General features: G+C 40.1%; 1 protein-coding gene across 1 annotated transcript in view; it reads right to left on the bottom strand.

Annotated features, from left to right (window-relative positions):
• The window catches only part of GRB10 (growth factor receptor-bound protein 10), a 24166-nt gene extending 10621 nt beyond the window's left edge, over window positions 1–13545 (bottom strand). The window contains exons 1-6 of the mRNA XM_008939422.1: window positions 13304–13545; window positions 12291–12447; window positions 6817–6932; window positions 3931–4005; window positions 728–865; window positions 27–137 (exon numbers count right to left, since the gene is read on the bottom strand). Of these exons, the coding sequence (XP_008937670.1) occupies window positions 27–137; window positions 728–865; window positions 3931–4005; window positions 6817–6932; window positions 12291–12447; window positions 13304–13348 (642 nt within the window). The 5' untranslated portion in view covers window positions 13349–13545. The remainder of the gene's footprint in view (window positions 1–26; window positions 138–727; window positions 866–3930; window positions 4006–6816; window positions 6933–12290; window positions 12448–13303) is intronic.
• Between the last annotated feature and the right edge of the window lie 186 nt (window positions 13546–13731).

Genomic DNA, 13731 nt, shown 5'->3' with positions numbered 1-13731 from the left:
CGGAAGAGCTCAATGAGAAGAATTACCTTTATACAAAATCCATACTCTGCGGGTGCACTGTACAACTTCTTGCCTGCTATCAACGAGAAGATATTGCTGTCTTCTAGGTCAGCCAACAATTGCAAATGTCTTGGCTCCTGGGGAAATAATATATTTTATCACCGGTAAGTGTGAGATTTTTGAAAGATCTTGCTTTGCAGTCTCTCAGGACCAACCTCCAACAGAGGGCAGTGTATGAACACTGCACTCCTCTCTCAGGCAGCCTGAAGTGGACAGGCACCTCACCTTTCAGATAACAGCCTAAAAGCAGAAGGTGCTTCATACAAGAAATTTACAAAGTTCTCATCTAGACACATCACAGTAAAAATAGCATAGCCTACTTCATTGCTCCAGAGAAATCTGAATGTTAGATAATATTCAATATTGTTTAAGGCATCATTAAAACTCACTCAATGCACCACGTGCTTGGAGAGTATGATTTCTCTTGCTAACCTTGTTAGCTTCAGTAGCCAAAACGATGTTGTCTGGCTAGTTTGGCTTTATTATATAACAATGCTGTATTAGCTGTTTTCATGCACTGAGAGCCCAGGCCTTGACTGGCATTTGATCATGGCTTGCTTATCCTTTTCAACCTGTTATAAAAAGGCAGCACTGTGTGCAGATACTTAAAAACACCCAATGTAAAAGCAGAAAATGCTTTTACATGCAACTTCTTTTTTCATCTTACCTTTGAAGTTCCTTTTGTAGAACAATAAAGTCCTGATCTCCTCAAACACACATACAATTTCTTCCATGATTTCCTACCCATCTCTTTCACGTGCAAGAAACCTTGAATTTCAGGGCAGCTACTGGAGTTTAAAAAGTTCTGTTGGAGAGGAAAATGTAAATGAGGATTTGTGTCCTATAAATGCGTTGTAAAATTGTAACTGTATTTGCAGAACAAGGAAACAAATGGCAAACCACGTTGCTGACTTGGGGCACAGTTTCACATTATGCTTAAACTGACCTAAATGCTTAAAACTGTTTTATGACTAAAACGATATTGCTGCTCCTGCCGTTACATCTACTGAAGTAACTGCTCCTGCCACTGACATGTTCCTATTCTCTGTGTCAACACCTGTATCTCCAAAAATCTGTTTCTCTGTATCCCCATTCTTCTCGAACTTGGCCTGAAGGGACGTGAAGTAAACTTACTAACTCTCAACAACTGGGTTAACTAGTCTAACTTGGAAACATTGGTCAAAATCTGCAACTTTGTCCTCAAGTTTTGGAATGGCAACAGCCTATTTCAGCATCTCCCACATTAAAGTCTCCTATAGCACATGAACCTGTCCCAAGACAGGAGGTATGACAGACAGCTGAGTATTTAACTCAAAATTGTACAGCAGGCATGTAAGTGTCAGACTTCGAGAAGTCACTTCTTCAAGAAGTGTCTAGACTTCAAGATATAGAAGTATTTAAGTTTTTGACATAATTAGAGGGAACACATATGTCAACGGAAAGAAGTATTAACTATGCTTAGTGAATTGATGGGCTGCTCCCTTATTACAGTGGGTCAGATTTTTAAAAGACAGAGTAAGTTAAATGCTCAGCAAGTTAAATGCCAAACTAATAAATTCAATAGTAGGAAGAAAAATGCATAAACCTAGTTAGCCTAGATGCCTCTACAACACTTGAAAGTTGTATTCTGGTGTTATTTGGTGGACAACACCCACAGGAAATAAAATGAAAAATCAGTGTTCTGTGTCAGAATTCTTACTTGCATTATAACCTCTTTTTTTTTCCTCCAGCCCTTCTCCCCCTCTCATCTAACAGAATGGAAAAGGACAGTCAATTTTCCTGCTAATTGTGCTATAAATTCACTTATCCACTGTGAAAGTGAAAGACCAAATGAAGAATATATTCTCCCTGTCCAGCCAGATAAACCAAAAGCAAACTAAGATGCAAGTTGTTTGCATACCTGAGCCAGGCTGACATTAGGGAAAACAGATCTCACTGTTTTTAATGCTAGTGTTAAGACTAAAAATACTAGCTCTTAATGCAGTATATGATATCCTGAGATGATATTTAATGTTCTTCCCTGTTCTGTGTGCTATTAAAAACAGTGCACTTGCTCACTGTTTGAGGTGGCCTCAGACGCAACAGGCTTAGTCACTGCAGGAAGTTTAGCTTCAACAAAGAACAACTGTAATTGAAAGTATGGAAGATGCTTGTGTTTTTTAGAAAGGAAAGGTATATTTAATATAAATGCTTTAAGAAAAATTGTTTTTCATGGCTAAACAATGAACCATGTACCCATCATCTTTCCCCCACCCTCTGGTGCTGTTAACTCCTATGACATATGCTTCTCCAGGACTGTACCCAACTGAGCCTTCCCAGAAACAAACTCTCAGATCTTACAAGGTTGTAAGGTTTTCCTTCCCCTACTGCTTCAGCTACCCAAGGTTCGAAACTTTTCCATCTTCAAGAACTTCTTGGTCTTTTACAGAGTCCTGCTGTTTGTATTAACATGCAAACTCAATTCTCCACTTACGCTGCAGGAAAAAGTGTCCAAGGTGTGGAGTGGTCCACCAGTCCGTGGCAATGCCTGTTCACACCAGTTTTGGTTTCCAATTGAAACCTCACTGCATGTGACTTTCATTTTTAATTCCAGAAACTGGTTTGATTTTTGTTCCATTTCCCAGCTGAGAGCAGATTCTAACGCTTTCAACTCCTTTCAGTGAACCTGGAGCCAGCATTTAATGGATTGTGCAGTGCTTACAGGACAAAATGCATGGACTGGTTTAAAAGTCAATTAAAATTTGTTCTATTTAAAAAGAGAGTTGGTGCACACTTGCAAACATGCAAAATGACAGAAAGCAAGCTACAATCAGTTAATTGTATGTATACTTTTTCATATATTTGTGCCTTCTGCTTTATAATTTGCCTGTTATTTCTGGTACTGTCTTCCAAGCATCGTGGTCTTACTATTTTTAATACAGTAGTCTTTTAATATGTGTTTTAATTTTGCCTCATGAGTTGAATATCCCTCAACTGAGAAAACAACTAAAGTGAAAAAAATTAGACTATAGGATTTAGGTTGGAGAGCTTAAAATGAGAGGTTCAGGTGAATGAGTTACTAGTCAGAGAGGTAGCCCACCCTTCAGAACCACCCCTGGAGGCCAACCAACTGTGCCACTACCACTGTACCTTCAAGAAACTGTACAGTGACATCAGAATAAACTCAGTGCACGTGCTGCTGCCATGCAGATTATACAACTCCATCAACACACATGCATAAGGTACACACCCCTGAAATTTAACTTGGGAGCTCTAAATGGGGTTACTTTGCTAATACTACATACAATTTTCTGTAACTACTTGAACTTACCTCTTAGGAGTTACTTTTCTATATAAAAGAGTAGCTAGTTGCCTGAACCATAGGGAAGTTGGTCTTTATTGTTAATTCCCATCAGGCACAAACATGGGATATAGAAAGTAAAAGTAAAACCTTTCACCACCTCAAGCCCATCTTCTTATGTATGCACAAATTTTTACACTTCCTCCTATGCTATGATGAGGAGTATAGAAGAGTACTTTTGTTTGGCTTCTTACAAAGTATCTTTCTTTTTCTAGAAATATACCTGCTGACATTTTTTAAAGAAAAAAACTAGGTGGCCAGATCAGGTACCCACAGAGTAAGCTGAAAATGAATGGAACAAATTTGTATGAACACAGCTATGGTTACTCTGTGTTTAGCACTTACAACTCAGTGCTACTGGGCAAGACCTGTGTCAGATATTTTCAACATTGGTACCATATCCTAACTCACTACACTGATCTTTCTCCAACCAGCTATTTCCAGACCTTTGAATTCTCCCTTTCTTCGTCTTAACCTTGCCCCTTCAACCCCAAAACCTTCTTACTAGATAACTGGATAACTTACAGTACCTGCAGAATTTGTGACTGTGGGATACTGCCATTTGTTTGCTGGCACCAGGCAACCATTTGCTCTGGAAAGAAATTCTAGACACAAAAAGAGAAGACAATTGCAAGAGACATTGTATTTCAACACTTTTACACAGAACAGGTGGAGTTGTCTTCCAGTCATTCATTTTTTTTTAAGCTATCACTCTTGAATCAGTTTGGAGATCCCCTGATACAGAAAGTAATACTAGGGCTTTCAAGTGTAGTTCTTCCTTTCTTTCTGCTGACCAAACCACTCATGGAGACAGAACGTGTATTTTTAAAATATCTGATATGCAGCATTTCATAAGTGCATTTTCCCACCTCTTCCTTTTCTACTGAAGCCTTTTGGGATAGCTAACAGCCTCTACCTCCTTGGAAAGGATGGGATGAATTGTCCTGCAGGTTGGGTACACAGTGACTACTTGCTTATTGCATATTCTGCCACCATATTTCTGGGCTTCCCTCTCTGTCCAGAAAGGCTGTAATTCCACTTGCCATGTGGAAGAAGCAGAGCAGGAAGAATAACAAGTTTTCTCTACCCTCAGAGGGGTAAGCTGGATGTAAATGCACTAAAAGAAGTCTCAGGTGGGGATGCTTCAGGATCTCCAGTATGTACAGCTTTACCGTTGATAGCACTCTCTTTCTATCCAAAATAGAATTTTTAGTGCTCTATCTGCTTCACCCTAAAACCTGCTCAGTCCCTCAGAAGGCTCCAAATGAAATGCCATTCAAAGGCTCTGATTAGGAGAAAGAGCTCATGTGTGACTGTTGATGCCTTCACTTGGTTATTATTTAACAGCCAGGTTATTGCTCAGGGCTTGAAACACTTCCATCTGTTGAGAGAAAAGCCCTTCGCAAATTCTATCCCTATATGTTTGTATTTCAAGGTAACGTAACAGAGCCCAATGTTTTTCTGTTTTCTTTGCAAGGACAGGTCAGCATACATTCCATGAAATGAAATAAGAAAATCTGAACAAGGACACATGCAATAATTGGGCTCCAGGTTGGATGCCCTGCTTCACATGATAGATTTGAACAATCTCAAAGCAGCCATCCACCCCCTTTCTCCCACCCCACAAACACAGAAGCAAATATTGTTTAACACACAAACAGGTGCTTCTACAGAGCTTTTCCATTTCAGGCATCCGGTACAATATCTCATTCATACTGAATCTTTGCATGACAAAGGCCAGACAGTTTTCTTACTGCTAAATTGATGACTTGACTTCAGATATATTCCTCCAGTTACCCTTTTCATTTGCCATGGTTTAAAATGCCTATATAATTTGGTACACTGAATTTACTATACACAGCAATTACATCAAGTAATTCTTGAAGTTTTTAAACATTACTTGAAACATCAAGACATGCAGAAATGCCTGAAACAAAACAATGACTGATTATAACAAGATGAATCACAAGAAAAATGTTTCCAGTTTAGAATATTCATCACTCTTCAGACAATTTAAATTTCAGTCTTTAGGGCATAAAGAGAAAGGCTGAAGTGGAACCTGCCTTCTGCCAGGTAAGTTGCACAATGAATTATGAAAGCCAAGATTTCACCAGCCATCTTGAGTAGAAGCACTGGCATATGGCAACAGCTATTGCAATGGATAGGGAGCCTTGACAACCTTACACCAAAAGTATGATTTATTCTCTGACTGCAGGAGTCTGGGACTGAATGCCAAGCATCCTAGGTTTCACTCCTGTGCTCTGTTATTAATTAAAGTATATCACATGAAACCAATGTTCTAGCTTCTATGATACCAAAATTACGACCAACACATGGATGTTCACAGGTTATCAGATGGGAAGATCAACAGAAGTGAAAAATTACTAACACTCCACACAGAGAAATGTTTCACACAGTAAAGTCAAGGCACAGCCTCTGAAACATGCCCTAACAGACGATAAACATATGTGCAAGCACACACGCGAGGACACAGCAACTGTACATCAGCATCTATGAGGAAAGGAATCAATTTCTCTTTCTCAGTAACTTCAGCAATGAGCTTTCATGTGACCTCATGTATCTTTTATTCTGGCACCACAAATGCCCAACTGGCCCGAAATCTGTTCTCACCTAAACCACCTCTGGATTATCCTTCTTCAGCTATCTAGCTGGGTCACACCAGCTGACATCGCTTCATGTCAACAGCCTGTCCCAACAATTGTTTAGATCAAATGTGAAAAATCATTCCAAATAAGCAGCTACACTGCAAACAGTTTAAAACTACCACATTCAAAGGATCTAGCAAGCCCAGGAATGAGTACAGCTATGACATGCAATACTTTTCAAGCATAGACACAGATGAGGACATAGAGAGGGTGAGTTACTATGATCAGTAATGAAGGCACAGCACACTTATAAAGCACAGCCACTTGTGAGAGACTGTTCAACATATAGAACAACAAACTGGAAATTCCTTGTACATAGTAAGTGCTTTAGGGTTTACCCAGAGGGCTCTTTAAAAAAATTATTACTGTCAGAAATTAGAAAGTTTGGATACTGCAGGCTATGTCATCAACTTGCTTCAAATCAAGTAACCTTGACGAGAACGAGTAAATGGCACTTCTGTTTTCTTAAACCAACAACGATTTCCCTGTCTTGGTTGCTCTCCAAGAGAACACTAGCCATTTTGAAACAAATATATTTGGTAACTTGAAAACACTTGAAGTTTTTCGGCTGGGAGAATAGTACAAAGACTTTAAACATTGGTTAAAATTTCTTCAGAAAGAATTCTGCTTGTTGGTTTGGTTTTTTTGTTTGTTTGTTTGTTTTCAGTAGACACTGAAGACATAAGAGCACCCAGCAATACTACTACAATCCATCCCTCTCTCTGTAAACAACCAAATAATGAGACTCACCATGGGATTTTTGAAAAATTCATATTTTGCATAATTCTTCCTGAACAAAAATTTACTTTCGCTTCCCATTGTGGACTCGACTTGAACTATGAGCTCATGATCTTCCAAGCACCTCTCTGTGGAAAAAGAACATGATGTTAACACACAGCCAACCAGCAGAAACAGCAAGACCAACTTCCAAAGAAGTGGAGTAAAACAATCCAGTGTAATTCTATTGCCTTTAAGAAGATAACAAAACATATTCTAGCTTTCAAATCATACTGTCATGAGGCATTTAAAGGAACTAGGGCATAATAAGTATTACAAAGTTTAATGTTACATAGCAGTGTTCTTCCAAGATTTCCTACATGAAGGCTTCATAAGCACACACTATTGAGAAAAGAAAGAACGTCGATTTTTTTGTTTGCAGTAATTTAAATAATATACACAAACTTCTTCTTTTGGTGCTGGCTATATGCTGTAGAAGTGGCAAGGTGGACAGATTTAACACGAAAAAAGTCGCAAGAAGGCCTTGAGTTATCACAGAAATATGTTTGTGTCCCACTTGATCACACTCTATAAAACCAGTTCATTTCAAGGTGAACTTCAGGCCCTTATTGTAGATGCTAGACAATGTGGTTTATTATGAAAGAGGTCACAGGATCTACTTCATAGGAATACTGACAGAGACAAGTGTTTTGTACACATGACAGGGCAATTTTCTGCTCTAGATTTGGTTACGAGGTAACTCCCCATAACCACCACCTCACTGGTCAAAAGAATGGAATATCAAAGCATGAACAGATAGCTTAACAATCCGATTCACTGAAAGCAGTAACTAGAAAGAAGACAACTGGGCTAAGTGTGCATTACTTCACGAACTCATTATCTCAGCAAATCTTACAAAGTTTCTGAGAAAATATTTAGGCAATTTTCAAAATTCTTACTAGTCAGTACTTTCATCCCTTATATAATAGGAAATAAAAAATGAGGTAAAACAAAAAAATAACTTTTGTAAATCTCTAACCAAAACATCTAACCAATCTCTAACCTTGCTGGCCAAGGAAGTTTGGAGAGTCCCTTCCCCACTTCATGTTCCTGCATTCTCACATTCCCATGGTTAGAAATGCCAGGCCGCCACCCAAGTTTCCTTGGGGTGTTTTCAGGATAGAAAGCAAGCAGTCATTGCTACATAAAAAGTAGCAAACTCTTCAATGTCACCTGAATTATTCAACTTCGCAGATTAATATAAGTTCTCTGATTGGAAATTTAACCTGTCTCTGAATGATCCCATTGTCTTTTTTACCTGCATTTAGACTGTCACTCATCACCAGCTCACTGATAACTTCAGCATTTACCGTGAATTTATAGCGACCAGTTTTGCTGTCGATGGTGTTTCAAGGGGTTAACACTGAAGATTTTCCATACTGCCTGCTCTCAAATGGGAGATAGGAGGCCTATGAGAGCAGAAGGCACTGTTTTTTAAATCATGCTTCCTCCAAAAAACCATCTAATTATGTTGACACGATTCTTCATCACCATAGGAACACGTGTCCTGCTACTGTCTGCACTTCTGTAATTGCACAAAGTTGTGGTCTTCATTTTCTTAACATACTGAAGATTGCCTGCCTAAAGACAGGGACGACCCATGGCCTATTCATTTCCCTGAGGAAATGCAGTATAGATAAATATTTGTCAGTTTGGTTTGTATTTTGATTGCTAAGTTTGTGTAAATATAGCCAGTGACTGTTTCTCAGATACTTTAGGCAACTGATCTACATGTATTTCTTTACTAAATCAAGACCCTTTTGAGATTTTGTGGTGATGCTTGATGCTCCTGCTGATTTCACATTCACATTGTCATTTTGACAGTGAAAGCCATCTTGAAGAAAAGGTGCAGCATTTCATAGCATGTGCATGTAAAAAGGAAATCAGTCCTGGTCAGTTTGCTACTCCTTCGTAGAAGTTGTGCACTTGAGAAGCCCTTGGTAATATTGCCCTCAGTTAGTACAAATGGGATGAACTTCCACTTGACACACCAGCAACTCAACCTCAGCCATGCTTTGAGCTTTCTGCTACAAAACTAGAAGCACAGATATCAGCCTATTAAGTTCAATAGGTCAGTCTGCCCTCAAGTTCCACTGCTGCTGAAATGACCAGAAATGTCTCCCTTTAGTTTATCTGATAGGGTCATCCCCTCTACATACTCGCTAGAAGAAAAGGACACTTTCTCCTTTTTTTTTCTTAAAAAAAAAAAAAGTCCTGTATTATTATCTAAACTTCTAGAGAACTGTGGACGTGATTTGAGATAGGACAAGGAGCTGGACTCCATTGCGAACAACTTGCAGGCATGACCCAAAATTCCCAGTTAGAGAAACACTACACAAATGACAGGTGGACTGAGTGTGAAATAGCCCACCCTGGGTCTGTATTTTAGTAACAAGCGCCGCATCTAACTGTTCCACTTTTCATTCCCTCAGGTTAAGGCAAATCAAATTTAGTGCACACATAAACAAGAAAATCTATGTACAAAACCAGTCAGCAATTCTTTGGTTTAGCCCTACGTAGATCTGAGAGCCCTAACACTTTTCTTTCCTGCTTCAACTGCAGGAAATAAGATGTACACTCAATTCTGGAGCTGGAAAAGTGAGGCTTGGAGGTAGGAATTCTTTCAGTGTCCAGACATACACTATCATGACAGTCTGTCATCTATATAATTATTACTATTATTTCTTTTAATGTCCAATACAGATATCTCAGTCCACATCCTATACTGATGATAGTTAAGCACAGACAAGCACAGAAAGAGAATACCACATTTTATCAGCAGGTCAGGTGTATTGTCTAGTTGCAAATGAAATAACGAGACCAATTCAAGTTTCACAGACTGCTTAAATCTTGCCCACAAAGTGGTTCAGATACTAGGGGTACAGTGCAGCATGAACCATTTCCACATATCAGATCTAAGCAAGTCTGATGGTAAATCATCACACCATTGCCTGCAGTGAAAACACGAATACTTTGTGCAATCCATCAGCTGTCCAAAGTTACTTGTAAGCACATGAGTTGTTCGGAATACACTTGACTACATGTGCAAAGTAAGCAGTCAGGTGAAGGTTCCTTAAAACCCAGCACCTACAATATCACCACGGTGATAAATATGCAGCTGGCTTCAAAAATGTGATCTTGTCCTTAGCGCAACAGTAAAAATATGAACTGGTTCTGCAAATTGAGCTCTTTTGGTAGGTAATATTAGGCAAGATCAGGGGAAAAAAAAATACGGTAGTGAACTTAATGAAGGAACTTGCCTCTTTTGATGGGCTTCAAGATTAGCACTTACAGCAGTAAGTCAGCAAGGATGTTTTAAGAAAAAATGTCTTCTGAAAACACAGAATTCTCACTGCTCTTAAACCATATTTCTTTCCACACCGCTAAGCATCTATTCACCATCCTTTCATACTTCCACTATAAATCTTACTTCTAGAGGGGAAAAATATGGAACATCAGATAATAACTTCACCCTAAGGTGCAGACAGATTACTACAGGGAAGCCTTTAAGCTACTGAGCAGCTAGGAATAAGTAGCCATGTGACAAAAAAAGAAACACTCAAACTGCAGCCAAAACTGGCTGGACACATGGAAGTTGATATTTAAAGTTTATTGAATTTCAAAGTTTATTATCACAGTGCATACCTTGGTCCCAAATAACAAGAAACTGGATGTTCCTCTCTCCAGTTAAGTGAACTCTTTTATTCCCTTTCCTATCCACATCCTTTCAAATATGTGGAATCTGCATCACTACATCTTTTTGATACTTTAGACAGTTTTTCTTTTGTCTGTTCACTTTAAGCGCTCAAAGGCTGCATTACTTTCACACAGATCGACGGCATGGCCTACAGAGGACAGCCCTGCGGCATTCCCTGCAGAAACGAAAAAAGTTTGGTGGCTGCTGAAGCCCCAGCCTGCACACCCCATTTCTCTGGGCCAGCCAGGGCCCCACTTTGTGCTTCAATGTGAAACAGAGGTCCAAGGCAGGCAGGTCCCCATGTATATAAATGCAGCCCGATAAGTATCTTGCCCTTTTCCCATCATTGTTAATTACCAAGTTATTTGTGTGTAAACAGAAGCTTTTGATTTCCTAATCAGCCTCCTGCCCGATTCATTCAGAGATGTCACACACCAGAGTTTGACAGCACAATTAGTCACCATGGAAGCTATTGTGATGTCACAAACACTGAATTGTGGCATCATTGAATGAATCTGGCAGGAGAAGGATGTTGGTTACAAAGGAGAAGGCTTCTGTTTACACAATACCTTGGCAATCAGCAATGATGGGAAAGCGAATATAGAAAAAGAGAGCTTGGTAGTTTAATGAGCATTGATAAAACTGAAAATTTGTAAAGGTTGTTAGAAGCACACATATGGTATATTAAGCTACGGATACAAAGATTCTTTAATTTACACCTTAATTTTTTACCACGTTCTATGTCCTCAGAACTGAAACTGTATCACAGACACATACAAATGAGTGTGTCATTTTTTTTTTTCCACATATGTCTGTATTGGGAGAGATATCCAACAAAACCATTAAATAATCAGGATAATATTTTTTTTTTGAGTGTTATCCTGTAAAGTGGTGTATTTATCTGTTTAACAGTATCAGTTTAGGGCATTAAATCTCCAGAAAGTTGTTTCCTTTTTTATTTGTAAGGGTTCTGAATTATGTTTTTAGACATAAAAAGCCTCTGTGAACTACAGCTAGCATTCACCCTGCAGCTAATCAGTGCCACAAAATAACAGGAAAAGCAAGACTGAACAACATGAGATCCTTTCAGGTACTGTAATTAAACCAATTCACGGTGTTGTTTAATTCCCCACAGTTCTTCCTCTTTCTCCCTTCTTGCAACTGTAACCATGACACCTTAGTTTCAGTCAGGTAGAGGAGCTGCTGCCTGAAACGCAGATGCCACTGCTGGTTGAGAAATTGCCCATGGATTTGCGTGTGGTACCACCATTTTTTTCCCTGTCTGAAGTCAAGTTTAGCCAACCCCCTCCCCCACCTCAGCATGTCTAGCTTTCATAAGCATTACTGTAGGTATGCAAAGCTGAGTCTGTTCACCCAGGTCTCCCAGCTGGTGATGAGCTGAGCTGTTTCACAGGACTGGTACTCTAAGGATCAAGCTTAATTTGCTTAAGCTGTTTATTTGCAGTAGCTTCAGACACAGCAAGGTAGCAACAGAGAGCTAGTGTGAAGATTAGACAATTATTTTATAATAAAAAAAAAAAAAGAGGGTGGGAAATAACAGAAGGACTTAAAATGGCTAAAACGCTTAACACATCAAATTGAAATACACAAAAAAGCACATATGTGACTTCAGCTAATTGCACAAATAAAAGCAGTGGAAAGAAAACGTTTTGACTGGAAGCATATTAATACGAATTGCAAATATTTTATGTTCCCAGGTAACCATGCCACCCCTTTGACCATTCCCTACCTAATCCTAGATGAGGGTGATGCTCCACTAGAGTCCAGCTGTTATCATCCACACAATGACTTTTGTAAACGAGCAGCTGACAGAGGTCCCTGGCTGTCATGTCTGCTAGAATCTCGACCACTTTGCTTGTTCCATCTTCACTAAAGACTTTTACATCCTGCAACATAAAGGGTACACTTACAGATCAACAGCTCTAAACATAGGCAAATCACACAACTACTGTAGAAAAGCATCCTCTTGGCAGTGAGGGTTCCAGGCACCTTGGTGGCCGGGAAAAACGACACAGATGATTCACTTCATAACACTTTCTCTTGATGCCCCCTTGCCCTATTTCCCCTCCCCCCTCCCGACACCTCCCTGCACTAAACAAAGATTTAGCAGGGTTAAAGCGACCACATACGCAGAGAAGCGAGAGAGCGGGTTCTGTATAAAACTGTGTAAGGTAAGCAAACGTGAAACAATATCAAGAGAGTACTCTGGCAACAGCAGGCAAGAGAAATTACATCCAGTTAAACACACACGATTTCCTCTGCGGTCCCATCGGAGGCCTCTGAACGTTTACAGAGAAGCAGGCCAAGACCCCGAAAATTAAAAATGGCTCTCTTGTCCCCCACTAACTTTTGATTGTTTCGTTTGGGGAAGTCCCACTTGCAGTTCACCGATGGATCAATCAGCTAGCACAGTCCACACGTTTCTCTCCCCGCCCCAACTTCTCTTTTGATCCTAGCTTGAAAGTAGTGTGAAACCAAAGGCGCACATACTGCACATCCTAAATATTAATGGAGATGAGAGAACAAGTCAGGAACCTTCTCCCCACCTCCTGAATTACACAGATGCTTTCCTCTTTGCATTGTTCTGCTCAAACGAGAGACACTTGCTGCAAAATTATTGCTCTGGGTCAGTGTCCAGGTCTGAGATTTAGATCAACTCTGCAGTTAAAACGCTCCGCATCCCAGCAAGGGAAGGCGAATCCAACAGAAACCTGGAGAGTAATTCGATATGGAAAATCTTACCTCAACGGCACGTAAAAGGCAGCAGTCGGAAGAACAAGATGGCATTTTAAAAAGAGATTGCCTCTTGAGAGTTTGTTCTCTGCCTCCGCTGGCCCTCTGCAGCCTAGGGGTGGGCGCCCGGGGTGCCGGCGGGCATTTTTTTTTGGGGCCCAGCCGAACCGTACCTGTCACGTAGCCCCGCTACGGGCACTGTTTCTGGGGAGGGAAACAACTCTGCCAGAGCTCCACTCAAAGGGTTACACGCAATCTTTGCGGTAGTGAATCAAACCACACTGTGTAGACCAATCCTAGCCCTCCCTCCGACTGATGTAATCATTTCCCACACACTATCAGACTTCCAAATTATTCCCGCCCCCCCCAGCCACCAAAGAAAGAAGAAGAAATTACAAAGGAAACGTGTTTTTGTGACCACCCACGGGGGTTGAGAC

This window comes from Merops nubicus, unplaced genomic scaffold (assembly GCF_000691845.1).
Source record: "Merops nubicus isolate BGI_N331 unplaced genomic scaffold, ASM69184v1 scaffold46574, whole genome shotgun sequence".
NCBI lineage: Eukaryota > Metazoa > Chordata > Aves > Coraciiformes > Meropidae > Merops > Merops nubicus.
Note: the sequence above shows the minus strand (reverse complement) of the source record. Positions and strands in the feature narration are given on the sequence as shown.